At 30.8% G+C, this 27,759-nt stretch overlaps 1 protein-coding gene across 1 annotated transcript; it reads left to right on the plus strand.

Annotated features, from left to right (window-relative positions):
- Positions 1–7,200: 7,200 nt before the first annotated feature.
- Positions 7,201–8,713, plus strand: LOC137933478 (uncharacterized). The gene is made up of 2 exons (XM_068777437.1): positions 7,201–7,977; positions 8,261–8,713. Exons 1-2 carry the CDS (start codon positions 7,201–7,203, stop codon positions 8,711–8,713), a joined length of 1,230 nt encoding a protein of 409 aa, XP_068633538.1.
- Positions 8,714–27,759: the final 19,046 nt, after the last annotated feature.

Genomic DNA, 27,759 nt, shown 5'->3' on the forward strand with positions numbered 1-27,759 from the left:
TCAATTACATACGAGTCGAATTTAAAGATACTTTACAAAAACTTGAAGGTTTATGTGAATGTTCATTAAAATAAGGAACTGATTTTGTAATTCAGTTTTATTAACACTTTGTACTCATTACTGTTTAATCAATTTTTATTGTCGCTCTACAAGGGAGGGTAGAGGTTTTGCGTAGCTTTCGTACACCCTCGAAGCACTCAAACCATCACTTCAACCTACCAACAGGTACAATCGATATTTCCGGACGCCCCTCGCTGGGGAGGTCATGCAAACAGACTGAGAAATGTTTAGGAACGTGGCTCCACTTCATAATTATGTAGAAAACGCGTTGAATCTTTATATAATGAAAATAAATATCTATATGTAATAATTTTTAGTACACATTTATTTCCAATGAATGTAATTATAATCTTGGCGATTATTTTACATTAACAATTGATTTAAAAATAAGAAACGCAACGCGAAACAATTAAACGATGAATTTTATAGTAACTTGAAATGTATCAAATCTTTTCATGTGTATTAATTATCCCGCTGAGTATTCAAAAGCCTATGGCAAACCGTTCTCACAGAATCATAATTTTCAGGGACAAGAGTAACATTTACTTATCGACGTGGAAAAGGTTGTATAAAACATTCCGTAGGCTTTCTCTTGCTCTGTTCAGCATAAAAAGTTCAACTTTTATTTACATCCCAGATGCGCACCCGAAAATGAGGAACGTGAAGAATTTGAATATTCTGGAATTATTTTTCGGCCGGTTTATGTACTTTGATTAAACCTTCAAGAACATTTCGATGTCATAATGTTTTTTATTCAAAAGTCAACAAACATAAACAGAAAAATTTGTATATCTAAGTGTACGTACATTAAATATAACGTATTTTTATTATAATAAGCTAACTTTGTAAATTTATTACTAAAGTTCTATGATATGAAAAAGACCTCTTTATTTTTATCAAGGATAAGCTTATATTTTATACATATAAAATTTCGGCTATCGGTTTAAACCCATAATTACTTTGTGATTAATAGTACATAATATACACAACATCACGATACAGTAAACATGTTAACAATGTCCTTAACCAATAATATTGTTGACAGATCCTATGAGATGGTAATTTTGATTTGTATGCTTAAGCTAGATTTGGTTGATTTGATCCGATAATTAGAGGAACATTTTCGTTGACTTTGCTAACGTTTCTTCTGTTTATGCGATTTATTTTCCTGCTCGGCCTCGACAAGAAATTCTATTTAATTCGTCGTTCAAATTATTCAGTTCAAAAGAATTGGATCAAGGGCCGTTCTCTAGATTCCTTCAAGGTTTTGTGAAAATCAAGAGCGGAAAACGTATCAAAGATTCTTGTGTCGGTTATATTTCACATCAGACAAAACTTTTACACAATATATGCAGTACGCCAGTATTAACTTTGCTTACATATAGATATTTATATCATAGTAATTCAGTCTTTTATTTATCATATATCTTATCTATTAATTCACTTAAAAATCAAAATCTGTGACGTGATTAATATAGCTGATCCACCATTTTGACAAAATTTGTGAACAATATTATTAAATTTTTGGTTCAGAAAAATGTAATATTTGACACTTATCTATGATTTTTTTTATAAATATTTATTATCTTATTTTAATAAATTTCTTTTAAGGTTATGACACTTATATGGTTATAATTATATAACTTATGTGGTTACAGAACAATATTATCAAATTAAAACATTAAATGCAACTGTTGTTAATTTTTTTAAATCGTGTACATAAAACTTTTGTCGCAAATATTGAATGGATAATTTAGTACGGAACTAAACACTTCGCTCCAATTGGAAGCCATGGCTCAATAAATGGGCTCTAGTAGCCCGCATCGCTTTAAGAATAAGCATATTAAAGACATAATATAACTGAATACGTCATCTATATCTGTTTTCCTTTTTATTCCAGTTTTTAGTTGTTTGATGAAATATATTTTTTTACAGTATTAGGTATTACTTTATAGTATTATTATAATACATATCTCTGCAATATTTACTTTAACAGTTAATTTATTAAAGATGTTATAATGACATATATTGTTAATAATATTATATTTAATAATAAAACCTATAAGTCTGTCTTATAATAATTTAAATTTGCAAACGTTTATAACAACAATAATGTATTAGGGATTGCTCCATTTTTTTATTTTAAATCGACTTGTTTCTATTTTCTCGATTTTCGTACAATCACATTTTTGTTAGTTGTAATTTGTTTTTATTAGTTATGACTGCAAAAGCTATCGTTATATTAATTTTAATTAAAATTTATGGCTCTGGATTTATGGCTTTACTTCACATTAAAATTAGAATAACATATTTCGTTTTAAAAATGCTGACGTAAACTTTTTTCAATTATGGGGCAGCTTTCAGGGCAATGAAGATGGCTTTGCTCACGGTTTATCCAGATGGTCGATGGGTTCCTTAGGTTCTGGAGTCGAGACCACGGACAATCAAGCCTATCGTCGGACATCGACCCACAAGAAGGACTAAACTTACTTCTTATTCTTACTTCTTGTTAATATCATCTGACGACCTTATACGTAGACTGCTTCCAACTGATACCAAAATGGTTTTATTCTATGGAGGAGGTCTGTGTCCAGCTGAAGACGTTCTTCGGCTGAACTATACTAATAAGAGCGTGTACTATTTTAGATGCATCAAGCGGAGCACAGATTTTAACTGCGTCAGGGAGCACAGTGATTTACATCGTTTAAAACAATTATTGATTGTTAGTAACTGAAGCAGAAGTTGCTAATAGGCTTGTGTTAGGATAGCCTTCTATAAAGATTTATTTTAAAATATTTTCTCTAATCTACACCAACATAAAAACTTTTTTGGTCAAATGCTAATTAATATTAATTTATTATTCGATTGCTTACTCTTTTTAGCAAGCATATTATGAAAATTTCTGTCATGAGTGAATATTGAAGTATGGTGCTTTTAACGGAAGGAACAACTAAGCGTTTTCATTTAAATAACATGTCTCCATCTCGGTGGAAGGATATCTAAAACAATGATTCCGACGACAAGCAAATGTTGCAACTGTAATGAAAGGGTGGGTTTCGAAGTGCAGAGAGTAATATTGTGTAGTGCCTGGGGGTGAAAGGGTCGGGATGCCAATCGATACGCACCCCTATTTTGTACACGGCCTAATGCACCCCTAACACGACGATACACAGTTCAAAAGAAGGCATATACGGAACCGCGTCTAAGATACTTAATTAGGTCGTCAAGTTTTGGATAATTTTTAATTGTACCTTTAATTCGGTGCCAACAAGAAATACTCACAAAGTTTTTGTACTTTTTGTTTTAAATTTCATTTTTCGTCATCAAAACTTTGTAGTACTTATTATTTTAAGTAATTATTATATATCATATTATCGTATATTAACCAATTTGTTTATGAGTTTATGTAACAATTTTAAATTTCTAAAAAAAAAAATCACTTCATCTTCTGACGTGGTATGCTTTTTACCGAAATTGCGATATTGTTTGACACTTTTGATTCTTTTTAATTTACTAATTACATTTTCAATTAATTTGCTGAAATTTACTATTACTTATTAATATTATATATATCATATATAGTATATATCATAAATAGTATCAGAAAAACTCCAATTCACACTTATATTCCACTTTTAATACTCTTATAGACCAACTAGCATAGTTTACGAGACAACTTATCACTTCGATGGTTATCGAACGAGTGACCGAGCTAACGACTCCATAATCAAAACTCTGTTTCAACCCCACTTCTCTCAATCCTTTTTCTGAAAGTTGTCACAAAAGAGCCATTTAAGAAAAATATAACAATACCTTTTATAAAATAATACCTTTTATAAAATTATTACAATAGGATGATTGATTATAAGTGGAAAAGCTAAAATTGGGTAAATAATAATGATAAATGGCTCATTTACTAGCAAAGGGCTTTAAAGGCTCAACATCTATTTCGAAACGCCTGTATAAAGGGATATATAAACCCTGTAATATGTCACTTGAATTAATTTTTTAAAGGAATATGACTGGTCAATAACATCTGTCTGTACAGAGTTTTCGAAGACAGATAGTAAACAATATTTTTTATGAACGCTTTTTTTACGATATTTATTATTTCTATAACCTTACTAACTTTATTAACCATTGATTTTTGGATGGGGAATATGATATTCAATGATAAAAACTGAACAATACATACAACGCTTTAAAGATTTACACGTATAATCAAACATCTGTATATTACTATTAATTGTTTATGTATATTGTGTAAAACATATCTCTTAATGTATGTAGCTGTTCGTTGAGATCTGTAGACACTACATCTAACATCAATGCGGTAGAATGCAAATGCGCTAAAACGCTTGACGACTTAAATAGAAGGCCTCCTTACCACTAATTGGTCTCCATTCTATCTTACTGACATAACACTGCAGGAACAACCTTTTATTTTCCTTTAGTACTCATAGAAAGCAATTTTTTTCTTTTCAAGCGATTCAAATTTTGCTATTGACTAACGAGATTATCAAAGCTTTAGTAATATCGTATCTTAAAGGTTTTATTATTATATAGGATTTGTTTTGGAACAGTAATAATTTTATTAAGGTTTTAATTTTTTTCATACTTTAATCTACAATTAAAAGTACATTATTAAATAAATCTTACTACAGCATTGAAGAGTTTTAGATGATCAACAATATGTGGAACTGATTGACTCATTTACAATGTTAATATCGTAATCTATACATCTAACATAGTTAAGTTTCAGATAAAAAGAACAAGGAGTTTGATTCAGCTCATCTCAGAAGATCAGTATACTATTGTATATTTTGAATTTGAGTTTGAATTAATCGGTCGAACTTGTTATTTTTAAAGTTATTAATAGCTCCTAATGCTTGCTCTATGCTCTCTACCAAGAAAGTCAATACCATTTGCAATTCAAATTGCTCGACAAGCTAATAAATAATTATGTTTGTAGTATTAAATTTATTTTTTAAGCTATTCTGAATCCATTTTCGAAATTTAATTTTCAAAGAGTTTCGAACTAGTTACAGTTCGTCCCACAGTTTCATTTACTTTTATTTCGATGCTGTTCGATTATTACCCTGCCAGCATTGTATTCCGAGGACGAATAATGCTTATCGTATTCACTGTAATAACGCCGTAAATCGAGCACGCTGATACGTCTACCAAATTGTGTGCTCCATTTAAGACGGTATTAAATCCGATATTGCAGACTGAGCTCTAAATTTACTGAGTTAAGATTAACTCGATATTAGTTTTCTATTAAAGAGCTTCCTTACGATATAATAAAATAATATTAAAAGACGTTTCAAAGTATTTTTTTTAACAGTTTCATCTAACATATTTATGGTATGTTTATACAAACATGCAAAATTGAACTTTATAGTGAATCAAATTAAAAGTTACTTTTTTATTTTGTTTTCCGACTTCATCATGATCTTCGGTTCTTGTTTAGAGTTGTTTAATGTTTATACAATTCTAATGTGTAAAATTTGTTAATATTAACACGGGGGCACCGGCGTCTACACTTATGCCTGCGGAAAAGTGATTTCCCGAATGTCTAGACTGCTTTCCGTCGCCTCGAAATTGCATTACCTCGGAAAATTTCACGAAAAATAATTTGAACTCAACCAAAATGGTATGTATGTTTGAACAAAGTTGTATATTTACATGCAAAATAGGCCCTCACGACCATCGTAATTGGCGTAATACTATAACCTGAAATATAAATAATATTTGAAGTGGAATAGCTGAATAGAAACTTAATAATTATAATAAGTTGAAATTATAAATTTGCAGAAGGAAATTTGTTTATTTATGTTATTTCATAAATTTGTAATTTTCAGAAAACTAACAGATAGATTATATAATAAGAACGGAATAATAATCAGAAAACCAAACAAAGTTCTACACTAACAGAAGCAATAAAATAAAAAGATATTGATATCATAAATATTGGTAATTATCAAAATAGTCCTGACAGAAGAGCAGCGCGGTTGCAATGTTTTGTTTTACGCTATATGTTAAGTCACCGCCTTTTGGTCAACACAGTGTTTCTAATCGTAAAAGTCCGATTTCTACTCAATTTATTAATTCGTTACATATACCTTGTATTAAAACTCATAACTATTGTGTTAATCATATAATCATCAATAAAAAAAAAGATAAAACCAAGTATATATTAGTATCATGTGTATATTTTTAAAAATTTATTAACGTTGATTTACCAATTAACTGAAAAAAATCCTTTGAATTGATTTATGCAGAATTTCTGGGCATTAACATAAATTTTCTAAAATACTTTTTTAACCTGCTATAAGTTAAGTGGTTGAGAGATTCAATGCTTGTTAAATATAGAGTTTTACAGTTAAAAAAATTGTAACCATTCAGAGATGTGCATATTGAAAGATTGGATTTGTTGGCAAGATGTACCACTACTGTGGCAGACAATGAAACGTTGAACGCATAAAACGAGTTGAACGACGCACACACGGACACTCCGTACGGTCATACTGTGGCAGGACAGGCGTTGAGTGACATAACAAAAGGTATTGTACGCCGGGACTAGTTTATCTCATATTCGCCGGAACGGGACTTGTTCCGCGCTGATAACATTCAAAACGGCGCCTGTTCTTGATGTAAAGTGTCATAGTATAGATAAAGCCACTTGACGGACATACGTACCCTATGCTGTATGTGATGGAGAAATGGAGTATAATTTTTATTATATTTAATTATAATTACTTAAATAAAAACAAATGAATTATAATATACAAAATCATTTTTTAATTATTCTAGAAAAATCTAGTCACATTGTCAGCAGCATTCTGATACTAAAGAGACAATCAGAAGCAATAAAAGAGTGTTGGAAATCTTTGCCTTATTGAAGTAATTCATATATTTTCAAAGTATATAAAGTATATGTTATTCAAATGATAGCTGAAACTCTTAAAATTTATCAAACGCTATTAAATTTCCTTCACACAGATTTCATATCTCCTGTAAGTATGTTACAATCAAATGTCGCGATAAGATGTAAAGAGAGTTAACTTACGATATTTCTAGTTTTATTTATCAATGTAGTGTAAAAAATTACAAAGGTTAGTTGTGTACGAAGTTAAAATGCGAAAACGAAAGTTATCTCGGCCGCACGTAGATCTTTTAGAAATAATAAATAAAGTGGCGGAAATTTCTAATCTTCGTGATATTGAATTCGTTATTGAAGTAGGTTGTGATAACGTTGATTGTTTTATAGGCGGATTACATGTAGTTAGAATGAGAGGAATGTCGGATAAATTTAAAATAAAGAGAAGTTTTATTGTAAAATGGCACCCAAATCCTGTAGAACGTGCATGTTTTCGTGAAGCATATTTAAGAGAAATCGCCTATTATAAAAGTGCTGTTCCTGTACTTTTGGATATTCAAAGACGATACAAGGTAATTGAAGGATTGAGAATGAAATTTCCAAACTGTATTTTCAGTTCAACAGAGCGCGGAAAAGAATGCGTAACTGTTTTGATTGAACATCGAGAATATTTTTTCTTCGACAGACTTAATAAAATAGACTTAAATCATGCTATTCTGGTTATAAAAAATCTTGCGAAATTGCATGCATTATCTTTTACTCTGGCGAAAGTAGATCCACAAAAATTTAATGAAATCAAAGATATATTTAGCAAGGATGTGCAGTATGGTGATGCTACAGTTATACCGAAGTCATTAATAACTTTCTTCCTAGCATCGGTTGCAGTTGTGTCCGACACAGATGCAAAAGAAAAATTAATGAAACTTGCGCCAAGTATTATATTGGTTCTGAATAAGTGTACTTCTCCGATTGAAAATTACGGCACTATTTGCCATTCCGATTGCTGGAATAATAATCTCATTTTCAAATATCAAGTAAGTTAATATTATTTAGAATAGGTATATTCTTAAATATTTTAGATAATGTATATGTGGCTTTTTATATAAAGACGAAAAATATCTTTTTTTTAAATTTAAACAGAAATAACTATAAACATTTAAAATTTAAGCATAATTATGTAATATATCTTCAATAAACTTCGTAGTTTCTACATATTATTTATAGGCTCAATAACATATTTATAAGTTACTCTTGGTGTATATTAAATATTTATTTATTAATGTTTTTTTTTAAATTATTCTTTTCATATTATTTCAGAATAAAAAGCCAGTGGATTCATTACTGGTTGATTTCCAACTTTCCCGCTACGCTTCGCCGGTCACTGATTTATCATATTTTTTTTACATGTCCACTGAAAGCAGTTTTCTTGACAAGCACTATGATTCCCTCATTAATATTTATTATGGAACATTATCAGCGGTACTGAGACAATGTGATTTGTTTGCCGAAGATATTTATCCCAGGGGCGTATTCCAAAAACATTTAGAAGATTATTCCGTTTACGGCTTAGTTGAAGCTTTGATCTCTATGAAAATAATAACAGCGGAATCAGAGGAAGTAACAAAATTAACTGAAATGAAATACAATCAACCTGATGAGTTATGTCAGTACGAATTGGAAAATCAAAGCTTATACACAGAGAGGGTGAACGGTGTTGTTAACCATTTTTTCAAAAAAAATTATGCCCTTTACAACGTGCTCAGTCTTTGATATTTTAGTAGTTTTAGAGTATTTATTATGTTAATAATTAAAATAAAAAAATAATTACTTTTGTTTTTGTTTACGATTTGAGTCATATCGAACGATTGAAATTTAAATTGAATATCCTTTTTTATTGTGTACTATTGATTTTTAATTCTCTATATTAAGCTTCTAAAGTTTCAATTATTACTCTGTACATGTACATTATTCTTTTTAACGAAAACACTTTTAATAGTTCGATAAAACATATTTTAAAGAAATTACTCGAAGAAGTCAATTTACTTATCCACCTATCTATCTATGTAAAAATTATGAAAGCATAAAGGTTTACGCATTTAAACGGTATTCACCCTATCTAATTTTGTGAAGCGTATGTTAAATATAATAATAATCGCTGCGATTCACCCTATATACGAGGTCGCCTTTTGTTTCGTTAGTAAAAGGGCTTAAAGTATAACACTGAACTATGGATGCGGCTGTTACAACAAAGTAATTAAAAACAAAAAAGCAAAGTTCGATTTTTAAGAGAAAATTAATATCATCGTTATGATCATAAACTTAGCTGTTGAACTTCTATTATGTTCAATACGGGGTACACTCATAATTTTTAAGATGAATATTACGTTAAAAATTCCTCATAACATGTTTATATATATAAGACATTAGTCTTAATTTTATTAATATACTTGCTGATCCCGCAAACGTTGTTTTGCAAAAAAAAATAAAGTTTTTAATTAACAAATGTAAGATAAGGGTTAATCGTAGAGGGGTGAAAATTTAGGTTTGTATGTATTTTTGTATGCTGTATCATAATAAAATAAAAACCAAAAAAATTGTCTAAAAAATTAAAAATAAAATTTAGGGGTTGACCACCCTTATCACTTAGGGGTATGGAAAATAGATAGTAGCCGATTCTCAGACATACTGAATACGCATGTAAAATTTGGTAAAAATCGGTCAAGCCGTTTCGGAGGAGTTCAAGTTCGAACACCGTGACACGAGAATTTTATATATTAGAAGACATTAGTCTTAATTTTATTAATTTATGTATTATTCACATATGAATTTGCGAATTAATGTGAATATTAAATTCAATTGCCTTTTATTAAACAACGAGATTAATAGAGCTATTATTTTAAAGTTAAGGAATAAAAATAAACTTGCTCTATCCGTTATTAAGCCCCATAAAGTGTATCACTCATTCGAAGGTCAACGTATATGATTTTTTAAGAAAATTACCAAACAACGCGGTAAATTGATCTCTTTGTATATTCAAAAAATTTATCAAGCACAAGCTCTGCAAAAAAATATAATTCCCAATTTTAGAGTACGTTCACGATTTTAAGGAACGAATACTTGTAACTTAAAAAAAATTTCTTGTTAGTTTTTCTTTGTAAGTAGCGTGTTACAAAGTATCGTGAACTTAATTTAGCTTAAAAACTAGACATTTACAAATTATTGTAATGATTCCATTTAATAAAGTTATATTATATTGTATTGACTTTGTTATCAAATTACATACGCGGTAGAAGCTGGGATAATTTTTATTTTTGGATCTGCTGTTTTTTTGGCTATAATAAGTACAGAGTATACCTTTTTCGTAGAAATAACTATCACGTATCAATTCTTTAATACTGATACTATACGACAAGCTCAGTGGGCATATTGCTTAAATATAATAACGCGCTGTAAAATTAGATGGCCAATATTATTGATACGTTTTTGAATAAATTTATACATTTTTGATGTTGTTATTAGTACTTTTAAGACTTTCTATAGCAAACAGATAAAACGTATATATTAGATGAGACAAATAACGTGAAAGCTAAATGAAAAAGAAAGATCTTTAAAACACATGTCAAAGGCTTCGGAGTTTAAAGTTTCAGCTTATCACTTTGTGCGACTACAATAGGGATTACTCACTCATTTCATTTCACGCTTCAAACAACTAAGCCTTTGTCAGCATTTCAAATCCAGTACTTAAGTTCATTGCAAGCTTGCTATGCATCGAAGTAAACGTATTAAGTTATCATGTCAATATTTGTTAACGTATTTATCGGCTTTTTACTTCGTGTGTAATTTTATGCTTATTATTCTATCTATAAACATTCTCGCTATTTCATTAAACTTGTCATAAACTTACACAGAACCATCAAATTAAGAAGATTTATAGACTGAAGATATTTTAAGAATAAATATGTGATTAAATATTATTAAAATATTGATACCAGGTTTGGAAACGGTCATTACAATAAATGCCATAATAAGTTTTGCGTACACGTACACCAACTAAATCGTGTAAACGTTGACTTACGTCTTTATATTATACTAAAAATAACAAGCAAATTACGGTTAAGTTAAAATACATTCATTCATATGTACATAATGTAACAATATCAATAAAAAAATCTTTAAGAATATGTTTTCTATTCGTTACATATAAATTCGCTAATTAGATATCGTAAATCCCATTTATACATTTAGCCGTATACATACATTTATATTTTTATTAAAGATCAGTAAAGAATCAACAGTATACGTCATAAAAATATATTTATTTATTTTAATTAAGTACGAAAACAGATAAACATAATGTTAGTTTCGCATGAGATTACATATTCAAGTTTAATAGGCAAACTATTTTAGACGTTCTCAATCTAGTCATAATTATGCTAGCATATAAACTTACTAAATGAGTGGAATAATAACAAAAGAAAGCATTTTTTAAAATAACAAAACCAATCAAATACTCGATGTTAAAATAACAACCGAAGTAAAATCAATATATTTACTTACTAAAAAAATGTATTAAGTTATCGATGGTTCTTCCTCGTGTCTGCGTTTCAAACAAGGACGGGCGGTTATTTACCTGCACCGCATACGGTAGCCACAATCCCCAGATGTCGATATTGACGCGGGTGTGGCGGTAATGTCAGCATTTATAACGCCATAAAACTGTCTAGCGGTGGCGAACTGGTCTAAAACGACTCATGTAATGGCTGTTATCAATCATGATAAAATGAACACAGACCCTGCTCTACTATGTAACACTGTGTTTATAATGTTTGACACGTAACAGTTACATTTAATATTTAAAATAAGTCTAAATCTGACTGAACATTTGCTATAAGTTATTTTAAATGTCTAAATAATAGCAATTTATCATTAATAGAATATGGCTCCAGTATTTTACCACGACCTTAATTAGGTCATCTATTTATCTTGTGGACGTTTTGCGTCGCGCTTGCCGATCATGGTCTCTATTCAAGAACCTTACGATCCCGGTGGCTAGCTGTTCTGCATGCTATGTTACCTGCCCGTCGCCTTTTCAATTTGCCCAATCTTTGGATTGTTGGTTACTTTGTTTTGTCTATACACCTCTTCATTTTTGATTTTGAGCTTAGCTCTCTCTATGCTTGAATGTGAGAACCGATAAGAAACCACGTTTCTACGGCCTAAGTCATTACCTGTAACACACATTGGTTGCAGACCTTCGACTTTAGGCACTGTCTGTAAAAAAAATGTAAAATTATTAATTCGAACTGTAAGTTAGGAATTAAAGTAATTGATTAATAATTTAAGCGATTAATTATTTACTACGCTTTTCTAATTAGAACAATGATAATTAGTAATTTCTAATTAGCACTGAAAAATATTTTAACAAAAACTATTATACATGTGTCAAATTTATAACCTAGAAACAGACATTCGGGCTGACAATAATTTGAGAACTTTAATAATGCTTTTTAATAAATATAAATTAAGACTTATATAACATAGTCTTAATTTATATTACATAAAAACATTATTATTACTATTACAAATTTTGTTAGGGATGACAGCAATGTATTACAATAAACCCATTTCATATTCCCGGGAGAGGTTTCCGGCATGCCGATGAACCTCAACTATCTTCCAAGAAATTTCTACAAGTTTCTATCAAAATTTAGATGTGGGATCTTGGAATCCTTATATGTCGAGCGTATCAACACACAAATGTTAAATTTGTAGTCCCATGAGCATATTTAACTTAAATGAATGGTTTGGATAATAAATCATTAATATTAATTGACATTATATTTAACATTGTCCGAAATCAAACTATTTAACCGCATTCGTGGTAAGTAATTATATAAGAGAGTACATCAAATATTACTTCGTCTGGTCATACAATTAAATGTATAAAAAGAACATATCGAAATACTATTAAAAATAAAAATCACAAAATATCTTCTGTAATGTACGAGTGCTAATGCGTCACTTAATTCATGATTTTGGTACATATTACAGTACATATTACTATAATTAAGCAGTTTTATTATATTTTAGACAAAATACTTTATTTTGTAAAGCAAATTGCACCAGCGCGGGAAGATTAGCATATTCAAGTAAGAATGTGGCTCGTCAACATCTGCTATTTCGCTCACTCTTGCCATTTTTACTTTTTTCACCATTTTCATCCGAGCGTCTGTTATTTAATATTTATAGATGACAGTAGGTGAATCTTTTTTATTTAAAATAATGCACTCTATGATATTATTACAAGCTTTTTTATTATTCATACTACATTGTACACTTAGTCAAAATTCAAGACCGATATACTTTTTAAAAACACCATATTAAAATTTATAATTAAATAAATGTGCTAATAAATAAGAAATAGTTAAAGTTAATAAAGTTAGTATTAAAATCAGAATAGTGAATCCGATTAAATCCTTAATTGTGAAAAATGGGTGAAAAGGAATTTTATCTAAATTACTATTAATGCCTAAGGTATTATTAGATTAATTTTGATGTATGAATAGTATATAAATTATTGTTAATACAAGGATAATAAAAGGAAATAAGAAATGAAATGAATAAAATCGATTTTTAAAGTGGCATTATCTAGCTAAATTGAGGTGCCATACAATATACACTATAAAAATACAGTAGTACAATACGCGGTCATATCGTAAACATTGATTTATTGGAGATAACATTTAAATGGATCAGAAAAAAATTGTAGATAGAAGGTTGTAAATTACTTTCATCAAGTCTTCCAATACAGTTGTGAGAAGAGTCAGTAAACCAAAATAATGCGATAAAATAGAGTCGTTTATTTCGAAACGACCTTCACCAAATCCAATTTTGTTTTTATTATATCAATCTATTCATATATTATTACTTATTTGTAATTTGTGTGTGTTAATTTTAAGGATTTTTTTAAATATGTTAAGTTATCAAATACTACGTGGTAAGTGACAACTAAGAAAATTTAAAAATACGTCGAATAAACTCATACATCGTTATTACACATTTAAAAAATCCAGTCTCGCTACTTTTACACGGAACAAAATTTGCTTCGATCGTTAAAAATTAAACTCCACCGAGAGTTAGCGAGCTACACATCTAAATTTCTATCGATTGCTGCCATGAGCTGTCAGCGTGCGCGTATAATGTAGTTATATCAAAAGAATACATTTTAAAACGAATTATACTTAAGTAAACCAATTTAAAACCAGTCTTTGTAATAATCAAATAGTTCTTTCATATTTCACTTATTTATATTATCATCATCACTTTCATTTTAGCCATAACAAGTTCAATGTTTGCAAAGCTCCCTCATAGATATCCAAAAGGACTAGTAGGACCTGCATCTAACGTCTTTCGACGGCCTCAGAGTCGTTTGTGCACCTAATGAGGCATCCACTCTTTTGCGTACTATGTAACCTATCCACTGCTTGCCATTTTAACTTGCCAATCCGCCTGGCAATGTCAGCTTCTTTTGTTCATTCTCCTTATTTCTGATTCGTTTGTTTGGTCGTAGACCTTCATCACTGAAAGACCAAAGAAGAGCGCAGAGGCCCTCAAATTTCAAATTAATGGAAAAATTTTAAAGGTTTTGATTTAAAATCTTGCTTTGTTCCATGTAATGGCAATCCTTTCATAAAAAATTACGAAAAAAAAACTTATATGAAAATTGTTTTTAAGTTATTGCCCTTTTTTAACCTATAGCCGACGTGATTAATATAGCCATTGCAATTCGATTGTTTTATATCTGAACCTAAAGATGAATCTCGTCTATTTTCCTCTTGAATAATTAGCAATTTAAATGTATTAACAGTATGTAAAAATAGCACATAAAATGTTACATTAATCGTAGTTTACTGGCTTAGTGTTATAAATTCCCCATAAACATTTCTAACATATTCGGTCGTATATTAAATTGATGTCATGTTCAGAGGTGGGTAAAGCATGGCGGCAATCGATTGAATGAACCTATGGTGACTGGTTTGCGCCCTGATTGCTTCGTTAAGCGAGTATGTAGTCCGCGATATTCACCCCTTCTGTACATTATATGGCGAGAGTTCAATAAACCTCAACGCTTATTAACACAGAGAGAAAATTCTCACATGTGGCTTTAAACGAGAATAAAAATATTGCAACTTATATTGTTTTAATGGTCCATAGCAATTTAATTATATTTAGTTCACTACCAGAAAACTGGTTTGAAATTTGTTTCAGGAAATGACGTCATTTACACTATACCGTTTCGAGTTTCGAATGAACTCCAATCAACATTTTCTTTTATCATGAGTCGAAACCAGCGGGTCATTCACCTGTTAGTTAATAAATAACGAACCACAGTTACACAGGATGATAGGCTTTATGTGTAAAAACTTTAAAGGCTCGAATTTACAGCTCAATTGTTGTCAACTAATGTGTGGTAAACTCTTTCCAAAAATTAATGGTTTCAGAAATAATAAAAACGTAATGATATAGATATGTGTATATTCTATATATTAAAATGAATTATTGTTTACTTTTATCCCTGCACACTTTGTATTACTAAATAAATTAAAGTATCATATATATGAGTAATTGTAAACACATGAAAACCGCTTCAAAACTTTTTGTCGATAAATGAGAGATATTTACCCCTTAAAACCGATAACCTTGTGTATTATATACAATTATATCGACAAATTTAGTATATTAGTTATACTGTAATGGTACTTTCTTTCGGGGTAACCTAGTTCAACCGTGATAGAAATAACAGAAACTTTCATCAAAGTTCGGAAAAGATTTATCATGTCACTATAAAAATAAATAAGTTGTAGCAACTTTGATCACAATCTCAGTAAACAGATATAGCAATCGATACAACTTTCCTTCGCGTAAACTTCGAAAAAACGATATAGAGACCCTTTTCGTGTATACTCAGCCCAAATCTATCTGACGGGTATTGATGATTGAGGGCACTAAAACAAACTTTGCTCTTTATATCCATGGTCATAAGTTAATATTTATCTGTTTACTATTTATTGTACATCTCTCTCTCTCTCTCCTAAGCATTATTATTCCCATGTGATCACGAGGTCTGCTTTCCTTTTCAGGCATTCATGTCTTTTGCTATGGTATCTGCCCATCTTGTTTTCGGTCTTACTCTTCTTCTGGATCCAGAAATGTTTAGATCCATAGCGATATTCCCGATATATTCAGGAGATCTCCTCTTTACGTGTCCGTACCATCTAAGCCGACTCTCTTGTAGCTTATCGGCGATGTCACGTACCCCGAGGCAACCGCGAACGTACTCGTTGCGTATTTTATCGAGTCTCGTTACTACGCACATCCACCGAAGCATCTTCATTTCGGCGACTTGGACTGAACGGATATGGCTTTGTGTCATAGCCCATGTTACACTCCCATAAGTCAGAACAGGTCTTATCATGCTCTTATATATCAGGCCTTTAAGCTTCACTGGCATCCAGCTGCGATTCGGTGTTGTATAGTAGTATCTTTATTCTACATCAATAAACATAAAAATAAAATATAGATCGAATCAAAAATGAGGGGATACGTAGAAGGTCACCAACGTAGCTATAAGAATTGCTCTTCTGAAGTGGCAGGGATTGGAGGACATTGCTCGTGGAACTAACGGCTATTGGGAACAAAAGGTTTTCGAGTGGCGACCGCGAGCCGGTAGACGCGGCATGAGAAGGACCCTCACTAAGTTAACCGATGACAGTTTATAGGTCACTGGAAGTCACTAGGTATGGGCAGCGCAAGACTGGTTATCTTTTAGAAAGGTCTATGTCTTGCAGTGGGCATCTATCTGCTGATATGAAGATGACGGAAATTAAATTTAAAAATAAATCACATTTGAAACCCGAATTGAGCAAAAAAAATAAATAATTATTCCTCAAACATAACCAAAACAAGCGATATAAAGTAAAGTGTAGAAATTGAAAAAGAGAATTTAAATTTTTAATATATTATTTTTAGGTTACCTACACAAGGTGAGGTCTCGTATTTTTAGCACGTAAATTCTGGCTGCGAAGTCTTAATAAAGTTAATGTACCAGCCTCAAGGCCCGGTCGCTTCATTAGCTGTGTGTGCTTCATTATTTACCCTCCATGTACATTAAACGCCTTGAGTTTAATAAAGTCTACCCTTGTATTGCATTTTTATCTTTTCTTTTTATAGAAGGAAAAATTAAATTTCTTATGCGTAATATTATTTCACTTATTTACATTTTCATTCACCTAGTAAAGAAAGCACTAATATTAATACTAATAACTAATATATTAAAATAATACTAATACTAATAACTTTGTAAAAGAGCATTTTATAAACACTCAAAATAAAAGTGGTAATTGAATACATATAAACAAAATTAAACTTAGATTACGTCATTATAAAAATAGATCTTTAAAGTCGAAGAAGTCTAAAAGTGTGAAGAGTTTCACCATCGTCAACACATCAACCGTAGGATGTCTACGGTATAATTTTCCGCTCCTAAACGTTTCCAATGGGGCCGGTGGGAAGCGGTCTGCATCCAGCGTATTTCTACGACCATTATAAAGTCGTCTGTGTACTTTATGAGTGAATCTCTTAGGCTGAGCTTGCCCGTTGTCTCCGATCCAGAACCACGTGCATATAAATAAATATAAATTACTGATAGTTAGAATAATTTAGTGATCAGTATAAAATAAGGGTTTAGAAAGAATTTTTATGAGCTTATCATCGAGATGTCAGCCGATAGTACGCTGCATGACCTGGGCCTCCCATAAAAACACGCCACAATGACCGGTCTTGGACTGCCAGCATCTAACGACTTTTTGCAACTTTCCGCGACCCTAACTCCCTAATGATGTCGGTTCGTGTAAAGAAGGTGACTTGCGTCTATTGGCTTGTCTTCTTTGTCATGTCGTTAACTTATTCATCTTTTAATTAATTACTAATTATATCAATGAATTCATAAATATTACATATGCCTATGCCTATTTTTTGTAATATATATATTTGTATATACATATACATTATAATTTTTTGTCAATTTACTAATAAATTATATTTACATTTTTAATTTTCTTTATTTTTTTATTTTTACATTACTTGGCAGGTCCTTACCGGCAAGTGATTGTTATTTATTTTCTCTCCTCTTTACCTGGGTACAGTGAGCTGCCGTTCCTTGCCAGAGCTTTAAAAACTATATTTTCTATAAAGGCTAGAAGATGTGGCCATCGAAGAAAGTCTATTGGCTTGTGGGCGCCACTCGTGAACCTATATAACTTAATAATTTTCGAACATAATTTTTTCAGTGATAAATATATGCATATCTGAAGATGTTAGTTTAAACATCACAAAAATATAGAATAGTACTCTTAAAATAACGTTTGTAAAAATAATTACGGCATACGTATTGTTTTCTTTAGAATGATTGGTTGAAATAACTCTCTACCGCGAAAAATTGTTTGTAATAAAAGTTTTTCGCCGGAGCTCAAATACAAGAGATGAGCATCTTCGTTGAGAGGAAATAATGATTGCGAAAGCGAGTAATATTTCAAGTCGCTGAGCTTTTTAATTGGAATAGGAAAATTGTTTAGTTCTATTTTTGGGAGCATTGACTTCTGTAATTAGATAATTAACATTGAACAAACTGATTAGTTATAATGATGGATGATTAGGTACAAAAGCTTTAAAAGGGTGAATTTTTGTAGCACATTTGCTGTCAAATAGTGGATAGTACTGCCGTTCCAAAAATCAATGGTATCAGACACAATAAATAACGTGATAAAAATAATACTGTAATAAAAAACGTTTTCAAAATTCGGATACGTAGTAACATATTAAAATTAATTATAGTTTACTATCTATTCCTGCAGACTTTGTATTGCCGGAAGTTAAGTAAGTTATAAGTCTGTTGCATTTCAGCAGAAAAAAAATTAATGTAACATTTTTCATAGTGATCATTTTACACAAAGGTTGATAGGAAATAGGAATATAAAAGCTTTAAAGCTCTTTGCTGACAAATGAGCTGTACATCTTTCTCTTTAACTTTATAGTACATTTTTTTCCTCTCTTTAATACATTTATACGATTGTTCGGTGTCATTCAAGTCTTTTATAGCGTTATTGATATAACGGTGACAATAACATATAAAATAATGTCTTCCATCTGTGGGTTGAAGTCCTACACTGTGTTTGCCGGTTCACGGTCTCCACTCTAGAACCTTAAGGCACGAGAGGCCTGCCCAATGCTCATTAGCGAGGACTAATTCGTAAGGCTTTGTCAATTATTTCCAAATTTCTATAGATTTACTCAGACTTGATTCGATCTCCTAGAGAAATTCCGAGCACAGCCCTCTCCATTGCTTGTTGTGCGACTGTGAGTGATGTCAACATGATGACAGTAGTCGTAGAAATTTTACAGCATCCAATACGTATAACTATTATTGCATTTAATCACGAATAATTTTATATCCTACCTCAAATTATTATCTCTTTATAAGCTTTAAATTGCATTAACTGCATATATTATATTACCACCTGTAGTTCAACCGCAAAATGCGGTGAAAATAAATATATTACACACAATGGTTCATTAAGCGGCTTTCATTATTTTTACAATTGATTCTAAACCATAGTGTGTATTTATTTATATATTTATTATTGTTTATTTTTGGAAACCGCAAACTGACAAGCGCAGGGTATAAAATCCAACTACAAGTTAGGCACGATCAGTTAAGATAGTTGGAAGACAGTCTTATTACTTTCTTCTTTATTATCATGGTCGTCGTCATTTAAGTCGTAAGAAGCCCACTGCTGGATTCACGAGTTTCTCATAAAATTTCTTTTAGACGGGTCAGAAGTGGCATGCTTTCTATGAAAACAAACAATGTAAATATAAAAATATTAAACTATTTAATACAATGTTCAGCTTTCAGAAGCTTTGTATTTTAAATAACCAGCAAGAAAACAAATTATAATTTACACATGAAATTATGCTCATTATAAATATAGAAGTATATGTATTTATATATTAATTTATTTTGTATAGGAAAATGTCACTGATTCACTATCTTGTCATTAGAAAAAAATATATTTTCAATTAGTATATAAACTACAATTTTAAACTGTAGTCATGTATTAATATTTATATATTTTATATGTACTTTTTTGTGCTAAATATTTATTATATATTATTTTATCTCATGATAAGGGTGTTTATACGAGCTTGACTATAAATTTCAACCATAGGCTTTAACCTAAAATATCTCTGTTTTGTTTAGAATAGGGTAAGTTATTAGATGGAGAAACACTTCACCTTTATCAAACAATTTAATAAGATTTTATTTCTAATGAACGCAATGTTACCTTCATATTTATATATAAATTATTACTTCAGCTAACTCACTAATGCCATATCTTGTTTTTTATTTACAAAATACATTTAAACCGTGTTAAATATAGCATTATATATCACAGGAAAGCTACTTATTTAGTAGAGTATAATTTATGCAACCAACACGCGCCCGAAGCTCGGAGAAACTTAGCGTCGTATTTTAAAGTGCCTATTTCTAACGATTTACTTCCATAAATTTATTTAATATATACGGAGACATCTTCACATAGCTAAAACTGAAACTGATGGCAAAAATAGGTCTGTTTTTAGACATACTTAAACTCGTGCATAAAAATTAAAAACAAACTTACTTTTAATGACACAAGACAAAATAACTGTATAATTTGTTTTCACTTAAAGATAAACAAAATAATAAAAGATAAATGTTTTTTTTAAGATAACGTATAACGCAAAGAGAACCCTGGTTTATTTTTGAGCTCAATTTGGATGTTCTCTGCGGGCTTATTACAAATCTAATTATGTGTTCATACGAATTTCAATTTATTTTACGGCACACAAACGAATCATCGTATTGATGTTCGGTCGCGCTGAAACAGCCGCTGGCTATTCGTTTGTTATAATCCTTCATTCGAAACATACACGTAATTGGAAATAATTATCTTAATTTAGTATATCAAACGATCTAGCGGTTAATTATTACTTATATTTACAATCGTATACTGTAGCTTTGATTTGAAATTAGAATACGTTTATATAACATGACCATTGTATCATAACATAATAAAAAGCTTAAATTAACAATAACAGTTATTTTAGTGTTTTTAGGTACCCTTGTCTTATAAAGACGTAGAGATATTTGTTAACAACGTTTACGCAATATAAAACAATCACGTATAGATAACACAGATGTTTATAACGCAGCTCATTTTCAATCGATCGTTAAAATAATGATATAGACAACTAGTATTTTACTACTAAGCAGTCGACGAAAAAGTAGATTATACATTAATTATGTTATATTATTAATGGCGTTTATATGCATAAAACGTAAATATACTGTATTAAAAAACACAATGTAGTAGATACTGTCATTAAATCTAACTCACGTTCCTATCTTTAAATATGTCCCGTTCGCTGCCGAGAGCTGGAATTAATTCGCCGCTGCAGGAAATTGTCTGTAATAACGGCTTTTCGCTAGACCTCAAAAAAGACTGATGAGCGGCTTTGTTAGAAGAAAATAATGATTATGGAGACTGGAAACCATATTCTAGACATCATGCTATTTAATGAATGACTTTTATTTTTTTATGAAAACCGTTTGGAACATTCTACATTAATGATTTCACGGTGAAATTTATTTAGATAGCTTAAGCTATGTGTTTAATATAATATTTTGGAATAATAGTAAGCAATTTACCTTAAACCACCAAAAAATGGCAACCAATATTTTTTAATTTTTCACGAAATTTTTAAAAAATAAATACTTCTTGGTAACTTGACTTATTGCGGGCAGAAATTAACGAAGGCGTCATAATTCCATTCTCTCTTAATTGTTTCTTATTCGCATTTTCGTTATTAACTTGGAATAGGTTATATTATAGGTTTTATTGCATTTTAAGTAGAACTACTGTTTAAATGATGGTTATTTAAATTTATTTTTATTCCGATTATTGCCACTGCTCACAAACATAACCAGGGGATGGACTGCAGGGTCCTCTGCGTACCATACCTCACACTGTGATCGCCAACCCGCCTGCCAAGCATAGCGATTATGGTATATCCCCTCATAGATATGTTTGATCAAAATATCTTTATTCAAGTAGAAAATTAGGTGCGCTTTTGAAACGTATTTTAACATTATAGGGAGTAAGCTACTATCGGCTCGGAACGTTGACCTGTTGAGAACAGCCGGCCAGAAACTTAGCAGCTAATGGTTGTTTAAATAAAATTTTACAATTATTTTCCATGTTAACATTATTATAAAAATTATGAGTAAACAAACGAGCCCACATTTTTGCTTTATTATATATGCGAACACTCCGACCCACGAAGTATTTTTTAAGTTTTTAAAGGCGATATTTAATCGTTATTTTTATTTCTTGTATTTATCATATTTCTGTCACTATTTTAATATCTTAGATTTTAAATTATGTCACATACATAATTTATTATTAAAAATGTATTGCCAAGCTATCGTTGGAATACGAATTTCATTAATAACATCTCTCAGAAAAAACAAGAACACATAGAGTTGCTAGTAGCACTATGTAGTAACGTACGACAACATTTTCATCATCATCATCATCATGTCATCCGACAAAAGCCAACTGCAAGGCCCCAACGGCCAACTTGATGCATGAACGATGTACCTCGCCCACCGCCACTCAAGCCTTTTTTTAAAAGTAAAAATGTATTGAAACCAAAATTTAAGCCACTAAACATATGGTTCACATGAATTTTAAAGCCGGTTTTTTATGACGATTATTTTATAGATTGTGTATACTAAAAGTCCTAAGCCAAAGTGAAAGGTTATTCGAAATTCAATTTTTCACACATTTCATCCCGTCTATCCCCTTCCGGTTGTCGACCGATGTGGCGGTTCGATGAATTCAATTTTTCAGAATCCTGCGAACTTTCATTAAGTCCCATTGTTCTCTTCTCCTTTGCTATACCTCAAAAATGAATTATGATTGATCCTATCCAGTGAAAAAGCGGATAAAATATTGCAAGTTGATATTTCAGTAACAGGTTTAATTACTGTAGCTTTTAAGCTTCTTATGTTTAAATTATATAATAGACGTTGAAAATTTAAAAGCTCTCTTATTATTCTCGACGTTCAGTGTTACTAGGTTCTTGTTAAGTATTTGATTTTAAGATTTACAGCGTTAACTATTAATGATAGTCTCAGACTTTAGTCTTCTTTAGTACACGGTTTAGAATAATTAATTGAAGAAATCTTTACGTAAAATAAAAATCCCTAACAAACGCGTTAATTATAAATTTTCCGTTCATATTTCATTTAAATGTCATAAATAGTGTAGTAAAGGCTATATTGAATCGCATTATACAGAGATGAAGCACACTGCTTATATAATATATGAGATAGGCATGTGTGTAACGATTTAAGGTACCAATATATTATGTAGTAATATCCATCATTGACAGGGTTTATGCTTTGTAGTCTACGTTCGCTGCTTTGTTAGTCTATATCGCTATGACAGCTCTGACGTATCGCATATAATATTTGTAAGAGAGCTTACGAAATCACCTTTAAATGTGTTTTGTAGTAAAAATTTATTTCCTTGTTTCATTTATTATTAATGCACAATATCAACGCAAATACAAACATTATGGAAACCTTTTAAATGGGTAAATAACAGGCTTGCACATGTTTATTTGAAATATTTATTTATATTGTTATCTTCATAGCGTCAATAACAGTGACTTCTTGAGTACAACATGGAAAGAATGAAAGGAGAGCCCAATTTAATAAAAACTATTATTTAGCTTGAACTTAATATTATGTTAATATCCTTCATCTTAAAGCTACGAGAGCTCCATACGCTCCCTGGTATGAATAGAGCCACCACATGAACTTAGACGGATCTTTTTAAAGTCACTTATATCATCTTCTAAGAGCAATAGTCAAGCAATTCATTCTCAAGCTTTGTTATCAATAAAAATACACCACACTACAAGAGGACTATTTCACAAGTTTTCTTTAATGAAATGCTTTATTTAGTACAAGTTTATTTAGAGACAGAGAAAACATGGGAGATAAAATAAGTACAACCAAACATTATCATAATTCAAACTATAAGAAAAATATAATAATAACGCCAAGAGACAATAAAAAAAATATAAATTAAATAAAAAACAGAAACAGACAGGTTTTTTTGTACTACGTGGTCCGGTCATGAATTACTTTTATTTGAAAAATAATTAATTTCAAAGTTCGCCAGTTCGAAAAAAATATTTCATTTTAAAACTCAATCGTTCACATTACACCTTAATAAAAGATGAATATTTAATTGCCTTTTGTAAATCAAAAATATCGATAAACTATTTAAAAAATATAAATGAATATTGGACCATAAATTGAAAATCAATGCTAAAAGCATAACTAACACTGCTAGAATTTCGTTTATTGAGGCGTAAAATAATACAAGTTGTTAATCCTCTTTGGAGGCGTGCGACGTGTAAGGTGTTTTGTTCTGGCTTGGCCTTTAGCGTTTATGTAACAGCTTACGTGAGTAATCCTAAAACGGATAAATGTAGTTATTTAAAACTAATTTTATGCCAAACCAGTTTATGAATATTTTATGTACAGGGTTATACATGTAAAAAAACTTTAGAGGTGTGATTATGGGCCTCATTTGATTTTAATTATATATTGTTATTGCGAGAATACAAAAAATCGTGCCCAAAGTTCGGATCACTAATTATTGGTATTTATTATAGTTTACTATCTTTCCCTGCAAACTTTGTACTGCCTCATAAATAAGCTACACTTTCAAATCTTTAAAGCTTATATATCTGTAAAAAATCAATTACATAAGAATCAATTATATGAGATATTCATAAGATAATTGCAAAGGAACTAAAACGACCAAAGTCATAAAAATTCTATGCTAAAGTACCCGGCATTTGATTTTGCACGGCCGGAAGCAAGGATTTTTGGTTTTTAACACTGCTATAGATTTTGTTGGCTAAGTGACTTTTCCTATAAGATAAACTTAACTAAAAATAATGCGATACGAAACTTCGGTTGGCAATAAATTCATGGTACGATTCATTCTATTCAAAAATAATACATTTCTAATAATAGCGTTTTACAGATTAGTTCATATTAAAATTAATTATTGTTTACTGCCTATCCCTGCAGACTTTGTACTGCTCGGAGTTACTGACTTGTCGCATTCCAATAGAGTTTCACAGGTGTCACTTTGTACAAAATGATTACTAATAGGTTTTTCTTTGTCATAACCAATCACCTGTATATTTTTTGATATTAACATTTTTCTCAAAAAACATGTAATACAAAAGGTTATGATTTTCGCATTGTAGGTGTAATAAAAATTGGCAACAATTAGACTATAAACCTTTTAACACAATATTACAATTTTATCCCAAGCTTTGAAATAAAAGGAATGAAATCAAAGTAGTCTCACGATATAAAGGCAAAGTTGATTGCCAACATTAATCTTCGTGGTCTGCTAACTAAAGCTGTAATAGATTGTAGCGTTTAATTAATTTATTGCTTAATCTCAAGTCACGGAGAAAAGTCAGAGAAACATATTAACCTAATGTTACGAATAATGAGATCGCACAAAATCTATGGAATATACGTACAATATACCGACATTTATTCCAGTCCATTTTTTTTCTATTGTATACATGAATTTCACACCAATTTTAACCTAAAATTAATTTCCGTGTAAAAATTACTCTACACAGCTACGCTAAGCTGTCCCGAAAAAATTACTTCATGGTTTTCCGTATAACGCGATCCAATGTTTTAATTTTTATATATAAAAATACGTTCTATTAACGTATTTTAATTATTACTAATATAATGATTAATAATCCTGTTTCATAATTTTTATTTCTCAGAGTTCTTTTACTTATATTAGTAATGGGCAATTAAACGTAGAAAGTCTGGCTGCCTGCCATCTAATAACGCCATGTTTTTCAGTCATTATGCTTAGTTAACCTAGGTTGTACTCATGGAGGTCATTCTCCTTTCTTTTTTTCGATATCTCGAACGTCGAATCGTGAATCCTATCACCGAGTTATGAATAAAACGATGAAAAAAACCGGCATGTAATAGCAAAGAGAAATCTGAAAGAGATGACAGCTAGCATTCGGCACTTGGGCTACGTGATACATCACTCAAACTACTTTATTTTTCTGGAGTAACAACGGTTAAAGTCTAAGCTGGTATTAAGAAGTGACTAATGTTCAAGCCGTCCCTTACTTTCAAAACCCGACTGCCTCATTATGTAAATGTTAGGGTATGTGCTCTGACTTTTAATGAAACTGCCCAATTATTTAGACGAATAATGCATGAGCCGCTGACCTTAATGGAAAATAAAATAAAGTTAAATATAAAGGGCTGAAAAGAAACATTAATTTCGTAGCATACTAAAGAAAAAGAGTTCCATAGGTTCTCCGTAAATTTATAACGAAATTGAGCTTTGAAAAAATGCAGTGTGATTCTCCTTTGTTTTATATTAATAACATAGAATATAATATGCTAATTAACTTATAACGAGTGATACCCATTTATAAATGTGTTCCTCGAGATTTCTTAGGTTTATAATTCATTATCGTACTAAACACTTCATCTGCCATTGTTCACCCGACACGTAACATATTTTACTTTTTATTCTCAGTTGATGTTGATGATGTTAGCTAGGGCGCTTTTACATTTTCATCGGAATTGAGTTCACGTAAAACAAAAGATGGACAGACCCATTCCAGTTGCACGAAGTCGTTCACACGTAGTAAACCGCTCTACACGAGTAGAGCTGTGTAGTATTGATGTTATGTATATACGGTTTGGTACGGCAGCGTGGACCACAGGCGAGTCAAGAATGGATCCATACCACTGTTTTACTTTTGTGGTATCGAAATCTGTGCATCGTGCCTTAAATAAACGCTCGTTGATACTACGAAGAGTATCGGCACAAAAGTCTTGTTTTTTGTTTCGGTCCCCACCTCGTGGCGCTTTCCTAAGACGCGGTACAGCGGTTTCGGTAAGACCACAGCCCAATAATTAGTTACAATGGTAAATATGATGCGATGTCTTACGAATTATAAAATAGTAGCGCCTTGTTTGGTGGCGGATACAGCCGACGATGCCGACGATGTCCTCCACTTTATATACGAATCAAGCTTAATAAACACTATAATGCTATAAACGTTTTAAGCTTCGTCATATTTTATAATACAATTAAATAAATTAATTTTGCATATTATACAAAGCGCGTCGTGCTTTTCGTATGTAAGAGATTTCCACCTATATACTAACTCATCAGGATGTCCCTGGAACCATAAAAATTGGGTCTCGAAATTTTAGAAAAAATATTTTTCCCGAGTACTGATCAGCTAAGAAGTTGGATTTTACTAAATTGTAACGAAAAGCAGATTAAGTGAGTTAGTTAAGTTAATACAGCTTTTATAGATATATCAAACTTAAAGGGAATATTATTTTTTGGCCTATTAAAAGTCACCAAAAATAGTTTTTATGATATTATATGCAAATTATTATTATTTTACAAAACGCAGTGCGAGAACTGTTAGTAACAAATTAACGTTACCTTAGAAGCGGTATCTTAGACATTGCTATTAGTTATTGTTATCACCAGTAAAGTAAGGAAAAAAAGACAATATAGAAGGAAAAAGTAAAGGAATATGAATTT

The sequence above is a fragment of the Battus philenor genome, unplaced genomic scaffold (assembly GCF_028537555.1).
Source record: "Battus philenor isolate CCGP_79_NKW_IND1 unplaced genomic scaffold, ilBatPhil1.0.hap1 SCAF_13, whole genome shotgun sequence".
In the NCBI taxonomy this organism is placed as follows: Eukaryota; Metazoa; Arthropoda; class Insecta; order Lepidoptera; family Papilionidae; genus Battus; species Battus philenor.

What these genes read in the sequence shown, in the direction of transcription:
- LOC137933478 (XM_068777437.1), top strand. Translation starts at nt 7,201, where the DNA reads ATGCGAAAACGAAAGTTATCTCGGCCGCACGTAGATCTTTTAGAAATA. An exon ending in ATCTCATTTTCAAATATCAA is followed by an intron (nt 7,978 to 8,260) that starts GTAAGTTAATAT and finishes ATATTATTTCAG; the next exon opens with AATAAAAAGCCAGTGGATTC.